Source organism: Mus pahari, chromosome 14, assembly GCF_900095145.1.
Source record: "Mus pahari chromosome 14, PAHARI_EIJ_v1.1, whole genome shotgun sequence".
NCBI lineage: Eukaryota > Metazoa > Chordata > Mammalia > Rodentia > Muridae > Mus > Mus pahari.
In genome coordinates, this window is record NC_034603.1 from 940682 (window position 1) to 953516 (window position 12835).

The 12835-nt window shown below is 47.4% G+C and overlaps 1 protein-coding gene across 1 annotated transcript in view; it reads left to right on the forward strand.

The window, feature by feature from the left end:
• Positions 1-12835, forward strand: part of Nsg2 (neuronal vesicle trafficking associated 2) — a 59168-nt gene that overhangs the window by 12675 nt on the left and 33658 nt on the right. The window contains exon 3 of the mRNA XM_021212363.2: positions 5408-5491. Coding sequence (XP_021068022.1) covers positions 5408-5491 — 84 coding nt within the window. The remainder of the gene's footprint in view (positions 1-5407; positions 5492-12835) is intronic.

Here is a 12835-nt window from a genome sequence, read left to right on the forward strand (position 1 = left end):
TCTCTCTCTCTCTCTCTCTCTCTCTCTCTCTCTCTCTCTCTCTCTCGCACACACTGGTTCTGGTTGCACTCCACAGGAACAAAGCACCAAGCATCATGTTCCCCCACCCCCTCCCCCACCCCCATAGTAGCCTGACTCTGGTACCATCATGGGTGGGGTTTTTGGGGTATCCCACCACCACAGCTTCCTCCCAGTCCCCGGGCTACCGGGCAGCTTCTCCAGCATTGAACGTCTAGAAGCCTGTTTCATTGTTTACCGTCCCTTCGGTTCCCTGTGCCCTTCTGGCCATTTCTCAGTGGCGCTTACACCGGCCTTTTCAGCCAGTGCCTGCCCCTCCAACTTCATCTCTGTCACTTGTCTTGTGACACTGTCCTCTCGCCACCCAAAGATGCCCGTCTGTGGTTTTGCCAAGGGTCAGCCTCCTCCCTCCATCTAGAAAGATCTTTTCTTTGGATCTGGAGAGGCAGGAATGGTCAAAAGAACTTGTCTAGAGCCAAACAAGTTAAGGGAGGGGTGGCGGAGTTGCAAGGAAGTGTAACTAGATAAATGTGCTGATCTGAGGATATTTTGGACAGATGGCAGCTAGAACCAATGGGCTGCTGGAGTGGACCTGGAAATGGAAAGAAAGAAATGGGTCTTGAGAGAACTGTGCATTGAAATAAGCAATGGTATTGTCTCGGTTGGAGTTTCTGTTGCCATGATGAAGCACCATGGCCAAAAGCAGCTTTGGACAGGAGAGGGTGTATTGCATCTTTCGGCTTATAGTCCATTATCCCAGGAAGTCAGGCAAGGATTCAAGACGGAGCTGATGCAGAAGTCATAGAGAGGTGTGCTTTACTGGCATGCCATCTCTTCATCCAATTTCAGCCTCTTTTCTTATAGACCCAGGACCACATGCTTTGGGGTGGCACCACCCACAGTGAGCTGTACCCTCCCACATCAATCATTGATCAAGAAAATGACCCCAGGACTATTGGGTGGGGTCATTTTCTCAAGTTCCCTCTTTCCACATGACTCTAGCTTGTATTAAATGGACATAAAAACTGGCCAGTGCAGTATGAATAGTGTTTTATAGGCCCAGATTTTATAGGCATGAGCTTGCAGGATAGTTGGGGAAAGCTATAGAATATGCTCACACATAAAAGTGCAGGATAGTTGGGAAAGGTGAGTCAGAGCCGTGCAGGTTCAATGTGGCCATGGCAAATGTGGGCGTGGATCCCAGATAGAGCATCCAGTAGGCTAAGTGAGTCTCTGTGAGCTCTGAGTAGAGACATACACTATACACCTCGAGTGGTAAGAATGAAAGCTGCTTTCAGCATGAGGCTGTGAGTGAGCATGCCCAGGTTTGAGCATATACAAGGCCTGAGAGTGGTCAAGAAGTTGCTCTGTAAAACCCCAGAGTCATTCTAGCATGAAGAGGCCAGATGTGAGAGGAGAGGCTAAAGGATGAAAGCTGAGGAAGGAGGGCTGACCAGCAGAGAGGAAGAGAACCAGGAGAAGACAGCCACAGGATAATAGAAGAGGAAGTCTCAGGGAGAAGGGGGAGAACAAGCAGGCCTGTGCACTTAGTAGGACTGCTTCCAGCATAAACCATCTGCTAGGGAGACAGACACCTTAAGACAGAAATGTATACAACCCACGTAGCCTCCTGCACTCCCTAGCTTAGCAACCTACTGGGGTCTGCTTGCTTGTGTTTACTGTGGCATCTGTGGGGTTCACCATGGATTTGGGGTGCTGCCCTGTGGCTCCTGTTTTAACGAACCACAGGATACCCATCACCCTGGTAGACTTTGCTTCTCCCTCGTTTGGAGTCACTGTGCAGTCTTCTCTGGATGCTCTTGGTCACCTTCCAGAAGGCCGATTATGCTTTTTCAGCTGACTTGATGCTGACACAGGACACCTGTTGGTTTGGATATGCCTCGTTAGTGTTCTGTTGCCTCTCTGAAGCCTGAGAACTCTTCTGTTTCATTTTTTTGTGGGTTTTCTTTAGAACACATTTGTATCAGACACAAAACTTTTAGTCTCAAACAGCAGAAAACCGACACCAAATTTGGCTAAAGCCTAAAAAGGACATATTTTCCCCTATAACTGCAGAGTTCAGCATGGATCCACTGTGGAGAAGGTGTGGTCCAGGGGATGGGATGTTCTCGGCCTGTGTCCAATCACTGTCTCTTGGCTACATACTTTTTCATGAGCTGCCTTTGTTCTCCTCCTAGATGTTCTTGAAGTAGCAGCAATTTCTACCACAGTGCTAGAACTTAAGTCCCTTCTGCACCATGCAAAGAAAAACCCTGCTTCAAGGAATCCATGGAAACCAATGGGGCTTCTTCCCACAAGGCCATAGTCAGTGCTGTCTCTTATCTAACTTATTCAAACGAAGTGACATGCTGACATCAGGTAGTGTTCCCTAGTTGACTAGATCTAACTAGGGACCACCATGGTTATTAAGGGAGGGAGGGGTCTCACAAGATTCTAAATGGGGCCAGGGTGAGGTTCGGAAAGGAATTCCAGGGAGCTTTGGACTCGGGAAGTATTTTAAGGTTTCTACTGCTGCAATGAAACACCATGATCAAAAAGCAAGTTGGGGGAGGGTCTTAGTTAGGGTTTTACTGCTATGAACAGACACTGTAACCAAGGCAACTCTTCTAAGGGCATTTAATTGGGGCCATCTTACAGGTTCAGAGGTTCAGTCCATTATCATCAAGGTGGGAACATAGCAGCATCCAGGCAGGCATGATACAGGGGGAGCTGAGAGTTCTACATCTTCATCTGAAGGCTTCTAGAAGAATACTGGCTTCCAGGCAGCTAAGATGAGGGTCTTAAGCCCATGCTTACAGTGACACAACTACTCCAACAAGGCCACACCTCCTAATAGTGCCACTTCCTGGACCAAGCATATACAAACCATCACAGGGAAGAAAGGGTCCAAGGATCGAGGGTCCAAGGATCGAGGCGGGGATGAGTGTCTGTTGACGTAGGTGGTCCAAGGATGCTGCATTCTGGGAGATCCGGGGGTCCTCTTGTTAGGCTTGGCGGCAACAAAGAGCTGGGAGACCCCAACAGCTCCCTGCTGCTGTCCTGAGCCAATGCAAACTTAGTACCCTGGGGTTTTGTCAGGCAGTCTTAGCATAGTTAGCTGAGTCCTGTTCAGAGGTCAAAGTCAGGCAGCAGCTGGCCTGAAGTGTCTTCTATGCTGGATCCTGGTCCAAGCACACTTGAGCTGTTGGATGAATTCTGTTCCATGTGGTTGAAGAACTGAAGTTCTCATTTCCTTGTTGGCTGCCAGTTTTGGCTTGCCCCTGTGTCCTAGCTACATGACCTTGTCATAGCATGTCAGCATTGCTTGTCAGGGCCAGTAGATGCTCCTTTCCCCTTCTTCAGAATTTTATGACATTACTCAATCATGGGAGGGCCTCTGTGAGGCAGTCTGTAAAGAGAATATAAAAATAGACCAGCAGCAGCCCCCTGGGCAGAACAGGAAAGCCCTGTCTATGAAGTTACAGGACTCAGGCTGCTATCAGGAGTGGCATGGAACTCCTGAGGGCCTTGGTCCTGAACAGTGGCACTAGAAACAGTCCCCTGTAACAGTAACGGGTACTCTGCTTAGACTGAGAAAGGGAACCCATGAGGGACTGTGTGGATGGATGGCTGGGGCTCTGCATCCTCAGACGAAACCTTACAGCCTACTCAGCATTCATGGTGTTCACAGGGCCGTAACACTTGGCGATAACTGCAAACTCCTTCTCAGATTTCTCTTTCTTCTACTCAGCCCATGAGGTGGGATGGAAGCCCGTAAAGGCCTTCCTTGCAAGGTGGGCTGCATAGCTTGGTAAAATATGCCGCCCAAATCATCAGACGTTAGTGAAATGAGATGACTCCATGGGCTGAGCAAATGCCTTCATTTCTCCTTGTGCAAATCCCCAAATCGTATTACAATTAAGAGTATTGCAAAGTATTAACCAGCAGGTTATTAATCATAACTTGTTTTTATAATCCAAACTATGGAAATGGCCTAAACATTTAGGAACTGAAGATCAGCTGTTGACAGACTTCAGAGTCAGCGGAACCTTTGTGAAAATGTCAGCGTTGGTAGTGAGCAGCATCTTTGTGGCCTTAGGCAAGTTAGTAACGTTCTAACTACAGTTTCCACATTTATAAAACAAAGCAGTTCCTACTTTGTATCATTATTAGAAGGATGAGGTATAATGAATGTATAGTGTCTCTGGGTAAAAATCAAAAAATAACTTTTAATGAAAAAATAATTATGGAGCTGGTGAAATGACTCAGCAGATAAAGACACCTTGCACCATAACCAGGGTGTAGTCCACAGGACTTACATGCAGAAGTAGAGCGCTGACTGCCGTTATTGCCTTCTGACCTCTACACAAAGACCACTGCATGTACACACCCTCCCCAATTAAACAAAATTTAAAAATAATTAACCATCAGTTTCAGTGTACATATATAATGACACATACTACAGCCAAAGAAGAATGTTATATTCAAGGCATGGCAAAGCCATTCTAAACATGATTTTACAGCAACTGTGGCCACCCGCACTGGGCCTGCAAACAGCCAATCACGGATCCAGGAGGTCCTCATGGGGGCCTTACCCAGCCCTGTTGAACTGTTAGTTACTGATGGATTCTGGAGATGGACGGCACAGTCATCATTTTCAGTTGTAGTTTCATTCTAACAGAGGATCAAATCCAGAATCCAATGGCCACACAAATGGTCCTGGTTAAAACAAATGAATGGCAAAACAAAGAGACGTAAAGGTGGGGAAGGGACCTATGGGGAAGAGTGAGGCCTGACAGGGTGGGGGGAAATGCAGCAAGGATGGAGGGAGGTTGAGAATCAGCAGAGCATGGTACATACATTTGTGAAGTTGTGAAAGAATGCATCTAGTCAAGAAGAAGAGGAAGAAAGGTTGAGAGCAGTGGTAGAGAACTTGCTGAGCCAACGTTAGGCTCAGAGTTTCATCACTCTTATGTACACACGTGCTCACGCACGCACACAACACACACACACACACACACTCATGCGCTAACCCACTGATTTGTTGACAGACACTCACACACATTTGTTTTCATTGAAAAGTAGAAAACTGGAATTGTGTTGCCTGGTAAAGGTGGCCTATAAACCCCCACGATACACTGCTCCCCTTTGTCAAAGTAAGACACAGCTTATGGCAGTAATACCCATAACGCTGGCAAACATCTGGAGAGGCAGAGTCACCATGCCTGCTGGGATGGGGGAGTGCTGTGAGCTGTTTGAATGTTTCCTTGTGTGTTTGGAAGGGGGCTCATTATCCCTGATGTCTGTGAGATGGACAACGAGTTCTAGTGGCCAGAGGAAAGGGAGAGAGATGTGCTGTCTCTGCGCTAACACTTGCCCAATTTTGCAGGTGATTGTAAAGACAAGAACAGAATACCAGCCGGAACAGAGGAACAAAGGGAAGTTCCGGGTGCCGAAGATCGCTGAATTTACGGTCAGTTCTTCAGTGGGATGGAATGGAAGGGGACACTTGCTGTGGCGCAGGGATGCTGTGGAGTAGGAAAGTGGTACAGGCTATTTCAGGAGGGATTATGGAAGTCACAGCAGCTTCAACACTTAGGTTCATCCCAGAACAAGAGTGCTGTCCAAGCTCTCGGGCTCCAACAGATTTGATAATTGATGAAGAGCTTCTCATTTGTCCCTTGCCCTCTTCTTCCTGTGTTTCCACCACAATCTTCAGGAAATGTGACAGGAACGTATTAAGAAACACAAATTTTAGTCAGCGGCTTTGGTCATAATGGATAGCAGAAGGAAAACGAAGCTGACAGGAACAAGTCAGTGGTGTTTTGTTTTGTTTTGTTTTTTTCGGGGGTGGGGAGAATAGTGGAGATTTAGAGTCACTAGGAGTGGACAGAGCGGTTAAGCAAGATATATAAGGATGAAAGGAGGAGCTGAGGTTAGTGTGTGTGGAGTTGCTTAGGAACTGACAGGAGGAGGGAGCCAGCATTCAGCAGGCACGAGGGGGCCTGGGATTGATTGAGAGAGCAGAGCTTTGCAAAGGCCCGGAGGCTGTAAGAATGCTGCACCAATAAGAACAAGAGCAGTGAGGCTGCGCTCTAGAAAAGGGGCAAGATGTAAAAATGCTGCACCAATAGGAACTAGGGCAGTGAAAGGGGCGGGATTAACAAAAAAGCTACATAAGTCAGGAGACCTAACTAGCTGAAAGCAGAAACTGCCCTTGGTTATCTGGATACTGGAGTGGGTTTCCTTCTGCTCTTCATTGTTGATGAACCCAATTAACTCTACTCAAAGCGTGCCGGCAGCAGCGGCGGCACAAGCATTTCTCGCTACCCACCCCAATGTTCAGGATTCCTGAATGAAACACACACACACACACACACACACACACACACACACACACAAATGCGCGCGCACCCTTATATTTTAATATGCCTTAAACAGCTCAATGGCTGAGCCACTCCCAAACTTCCACACAGCTAAACACTCCCCTCCGATATTCCTGAGTTACTTATTAAAATTTATATTCAATTTTTATTTCCCTAGACCCCGTCGGGGGTCCCCTGGGGCCGCTCTTCCCAGGCTTTTACATGTCAGCAATCTGCACACCTCAGGCATGGCGCTGCCCCTTTCCCAGCGCAGCAACTATTCCTTACTCCTCCCTTGTTCCTTGCCCTGGAATCCTAAAAGTCCCACCTCTGCCTCCTTGAAAAACATTAGCTGTTGGCAACTTTATTTACCAATCAAAACGGAGGTCAGGGACCCTCAGTGGTTTACATGCAAATTCTTGTGCAATTTGGGGGACCCAATTAACATAATACAAGCATTAGACCAAACCACAACCCGTGATAGTCTTTCTCTGCACTAAATCTATATTTGAGTGGCTGACTGTGTGATGCTGGCTCTCTAGCAAAGGCAGGGACTGCTCATTTACTGTCATCTTACCATGTCTTCCACTGTGCAATGTGGACTTAGCACACGTGGGACTGGCCCCTGCTGTGTGCAGCCGTCTGCGGGAATGAGCGAAAAGATATGAGGGGGAGGAAAGGGGGGGATGGGGGTGATATGTACATATCGGGCCCTGGAGTAAAGTTGACTTGTCTTGACACTGTCGTTCTCAAAAGGCCCAGAGTCACACATAAGAATACTAACAGTAGTGCTCTATATAAAAATCAAAGTATTAGACAAGGTTAGACTTCCTACCTTTCTCTTGATTACATGAATAAAACCACATCTCTATAATGGACTATTTTACAAATTCTTAAGGTTTACCTTTTCAGGCTAGCAAGGTGGCTCAGAAGATGACCTAAGTTCAACTCTTAGAGTGCACATAAAGGGTGAGAGTTAACTGTATAGAATTGTCCCCTGACCTCCACATGCTTGCCTTGTATGCATGTACACAAACACACACACACACACACACACACACACAGAGAGAGAGAGAGAGAGAGAGAGAGAGCCAGTGTCAGAGCCGGGCCTGTCTGTCTGGCCTTTCTGTCCAGCCATGCTACCTGTAGTAGAAATGAGTCAGCTAAAATAATCTACAGGGTGGCTCTGATCAGGGTTCAGGCTTGTTCACTGCCTTTAATCCAGTTTTGTTCAGTGGATCCTCAAGGGTCGAGTCAGTTCTGGAAGAAGAGATTTGTGTTTCACTAGCAACCCTTTGTGAGCCTTGACTGTCAGGCGTGGGTGGGGGTGGGGAGGACAAGCCCTGCCTTTTGGAACAAAAAAAGGGGGGGGAGGGGGTGGAAATGAAGCAAATTCTCATTTGCTTATGTAAAGCTTGAAGTGTTAATTAGCCTGGTTTTCAGCTTTCTTGAGAGAGCTTCCTCTGGGCTTTGTAAAGGATGCATCTGCTGGTTGCTGGGTGGTAGGGGAAGAGGGTGAGGAGGCTGTGTGGTAATTAAGATGAGTCTGAAGGGCTTAGATGAGGAAGCTCGCTGGGGCTCAGGGACCCCCACGTCTGCTGTGGGGGCAGAATCATGGAGCTTATTTTTGCCTGGGAAAGGGAGATCGGGCTTCTCTGACTGGGCCTACGCTCAAGGTGGCAAGATGCTGGCGGGGAGAGGTTCTGAGCCCAGTAGCCATGGTGTGTGGAGGTGTGTCTTGCTGCCACCCTTAGATGTCCCTGGAGCTGTGGGTGGAGATGCTGGGGGAACAGCACTTCAGAGAGCTTAGCACAGACAGTTGCTGCCCACCCCTACCCCACCCCTATGCACCCCGTTTTTCTGAATCTCCGGAGGTTCTTCCAAAAGGCTTGAAGAGTGTCCTCGGGCTAACTGGAACAAATCCATCCATCCTGGGCCCTGGGAGCTGGGGCTGCTGTTAAACTGCCTTTGCTACAGAACATAATGATGTTTCAGAATGGCAGTTCTCAACCTTTCTAATGCTGCAACCCTCTAATGCAGTTCCTCATGTTGTGGGGACCCCCAATCATAAGACTACTTCATTGCTGCTTCCTAACTGTAATTTTGCTACTGTTATGAATCATAATGTAATTATCTGATATGCAGGATATCTGATTCCGACAGGGGATGTGACCCACAGGCTGAGAACCACTGTTCTGGAAAGTTCTGGTGTTATGGCTGTGGTTCTGCTGTGGGAAGCGTTGGTGCATGGATGGACTGGTATTATGGAGGAGCTGGTGGTGTGGAAGGTTTATGCTGCATTGAAGAATGGGTGTCACAGATAGAAGGCCGTGGTGTTCTGGGCAGCTCTAGTGCTGTGGAGGACCTGGTGACACAGAGGCATCTGATACATACAGAGCACCAGGTCCAGGAAGAATGTTGGTGCTGTGGAAGGTGCTGGCAGAACCAAAGGTAGTGACACTTTGAACAGATGAGTTCTAAAGGAAGATCCTGGTGGTGTGGAGGGCACTGGCTATGGGATGGTGACAGTGTGGGCCATTTGTGCTGCCTGAGGCTTCTGGTGTAATGAAGAATGTGATACTACGGAGATACAGGCACTGTTGAAAGTTCTCCTGCTATGCGAGATTCTGTACTATTGAAGATGGCAGCATATCGGAAGGTAGAGGCGGGTGCTGTGGGTGTGCTGCTACCAAGAAGGTGCTATCAATAGTGCTGTTGCTAAGGATGATGCTGTTTCTGTGGTCCATACTGGCACTGGCACTAAGGAAGACACTGGTACTACAAAGGGCATTGGTGTCATGAACAGTGTTGGTGCTGTGAACAGTTGTGGTGCCATGGAAGGGCACCTGTGCTGTGGAGGGTGTTGGTATCTTGGAGAGACTAATGCTGTAGAGGTGCTAGGAGCACAGAGGGTGCCCTGCTATGGGAGGTACCCATGTGCCAGACCTGCTTGTTCCAGGGCTGGTCCATTCATGGAAACTGATGGCTGTATTTGGAAACCATTGTGTTATGAGGACAAGAGACATTCAGAGCAATGCCTGGGCTTTGAGGACTCACCTGAGAATCTCAGTGCTTGCCCTGGGGAAAGTCCCCTATCCTTCTGACATTCTAGTCCCTTGTTGGTGTTTTTACCAATAAGGGCACAGTCTTGAGGTAATAAAGAATGTAAGTTCCTGGAGTATGCTGGGTGCGTGATACACGCTTGTTTAATCCCTTTTTCTTCCCCTTTGGCTCCTTGCTTCCTATCTAAGAAGCTAGATTCATCACTGGGTTAGGCTCTGAGCCTTTCTTCCCCTTCTCATGGAGATGTGACCAGGGAAATACAGAGGAGCCACTGAAGTCTGTAGCCAGTTCAATGTCAGGACTCATGGGTGACCCCTGCTTTGTAATAGCTGCCTCTAGAGCTGCATCTCTAAGTGGAAGCTATTTTTCACTATCTTTTATTAAATCTGTCCTTTGATGACTTTGTGCATATATGTAGTACCTTCTGTTTACTATTACTCTTAATCTCTAGTACTTCCTTCCCACCTCTGCTGTCTTCCCTAGTCATGATCTCACAGCAGTCATAGCCACCTACAGTGGACTATGTAATAATAGGCCTATCAACAGTTGGTCATAAATTGGGGAAGAGTCCACATGGCACATCGTCCTAACCTCCCTACTGAACTATAGGATACTGATAGATCTTAAGCAAGGTAGACATTCTCTTCATTTGTGATCTCCTGATGAACTCATGTTCCAAACCCCTGCTCACACAAATGACCTGTGTTAAACTTGGTGGGTCTGCACAAAACAAAACAAAAAAGCCTTTTCTTTTTCAGGGCACATTATTTTTCAGCACATTAGTCATAAATGATCATAACATCCTTAGGCATTCTTTTATCCATCTTTCTTCCAACAACCTTGCAACCTAGATACCGCTGCTACTCCAAAAGGGTGCTCAGCGAAAGTAAGGAACTGTCCTGAAGTTGTTCAGTCAAGAAATGCACAAAACAAACCATCTGGTAGCCCTGCATCTCACAATCCCTGCCGCACCTCACATGGCCCTGCCCCATCTGACTTCTCTTCCTCTTCTTCCTCGTCTTCATGACATACTGAGGGGTGGCTCAATGCCTGTTCCCAGAAGACACAAAGGGTACAGCAAGGTACTTTCAGGGCCTCATCACAGTGTAGAATAGACAACAAAACAAACAAAACCTGAACAAAAGCCCGACTAGCCACCTGCAGTAGGAGCCTTTCAGGTCATCTTAGCTGGCCTAGGGCTTCCTCTGAGCTCTACAAGGTCATGTTGGGTCTGCATTTCCACTGTGTCTTCCAGGGATCCCCAGTGCTTGCAGAAAAATGCCTGGCCTGTTGCTGTTTCAAGTTCCCAGGCCATGGCCAGCTGTGAGGTGACTGGGTGAATTGCAGTGTGAACCTAGTCCTCTGGGGTAGCCTCCATGCTCTTGGCTGAGCTCAGCCTACACAGGCTTCCATTAGAGGATGCCCAGGCACCTGAAGAAAGGTCATGAGATCTGTGTAGACCAGCCCCAGGGTTCAATCCAGTGCGTAGAAGCCAGAGTGGTAGCCGGCACCAACAAACCCTCTCAGGCAAAATCATTAAAGATGAGGTGGGGGACCCAGCAGCGAAAGGCCCAATCTCTCCCAAAGAACCAATGTAGTAAAATTGAATAACCACACAAACAATTTAAAACAATAAACCTTTCCAGCAGATATTTCAGACCCAAATATTCATTAGTGTTGATTTTCTATTCTTCGGAACTCTAGAGTCTTTAGGTTTCTGCCCTAGTTCCAGTGGTATCTGGTGCTTTCTGTATGCTGTCGCACACAGAAAGGCTGTTCTGGGCAGATATATACCATACAGCCTGGGCCCTATAAAGAAGCTATAAACCTAGGATGTCCCCCAAGGTTCTTGTATCCTGGGAGTCCAGTGCTGGAAAAAACTGCTCAGGGCAAGCCACTGCTGAGTGACAGAGATGCCCCAACTACTATCTACCTTGGCTTCCTGCCATTCCTTTGTTTGCTTCTATACTGTGAAACTTCAAGCCCTACCTCTGCATTCCCTCTGTCTTAGTCAGGGTTTCTATTCCTGCACAAACATCATGACCAAGAAGCAATTTGGGGAGGAAAGGGTTTATTCAGCTTACACTTTCACACTGCTTTTCATCACCAAAGGAAGTCAGGACTAGAACTCAAGCAGGTCAAAATACAGGAGCTGATGCAGAGGACATGGAGGGATATTACTGACTTACTTCCCTTGGCTTGCTCAGCTTGCTTTCTTATAGAACCCAGGACTACCAGCCCAGGGATGGCGCCACTCACAATGGGCCCTCCCGCCTTGATCACCAACCAAGAAAATGCTCCACAGCTGGATCTCATGGAGGCATTTCCCCAGCTGAAGCTCCTTTCTCTGTGATAACTCCAGCCTGTGTCAAGTTGACAGGAAACCAGCCAGTACACCCTCCAACATCAGCATGGCTGGACACATGGAGAAACAACAGAACTGGACACCCCCATGCCAGTCACAATGTCTCAAGAGCCTGTCCTTTCTGCACCCCAATTCCTTAGCTCCTTCAGCAGCGCCCTCCTGTTAAGCCCCCCCTGGCCCTTTGTCCCCCATCTCAGCCTCCTACAGGCCATTTTCACTGTCCCACCATGCCCTCTTTATCTTTACACCCCAAAGCCTTGCCAGAGCTCTGCTAACCCAGGTGCTCAAAGATACTTTCAATGCACAACTAAGAAGGCAAATGACCAGCGAACCAAAATCCCAGTATTATCAACATTGGCACTGGGAGTCTTATTGACAACATCTTCATTTCAGTCCCAGCCTTCTCTGTCCTCTGAGCCCCTCACTGATGACGTAGTCCTACACATATCTTCCTGACCCTGCTCCTTGGGAGCTGGGATCTCACTTTACAGCACAGCCATTTGCTTCTACCAGTTTTTCATCAAACCACTGGGGCTTCCTTTCATGGGTGGGATTCTAATACTTGCTGACAGCAGCAACTGGGGTTTTAAAATATTACTTTATTGTCTGTTGTCTTGGTTTTTATTGCTGCCTTTTTATTTTGAGGAACATTTTTAGGCACATTATTAAAAACTGCCTGCTGAGTTCAGGGCAGAGTCATTATCCAACTGGGAAAGAATTTGCATGAGTTCTTGGTAGGAAAGAGCTGCCATAGTGTTTAAAGGCTATGGTTTCCCATAGCTAGAGCATCACTGAAAATTAGGATAAAGATCCCGCCTTTGGGTTTGGTTGGATAAGTGTCTTGTTAGAGTCACCTTTGAGAAAACAGGCTGTTCAAATAAACAAACAAATAGAAAACCAGTATGACAAAAATACCAAGACAAAACAAAGAATATACACAGACACACACAGACACACACAGACACATACACACAGACACATACACACAGACACACACAGAGACATACATACACACACACACACA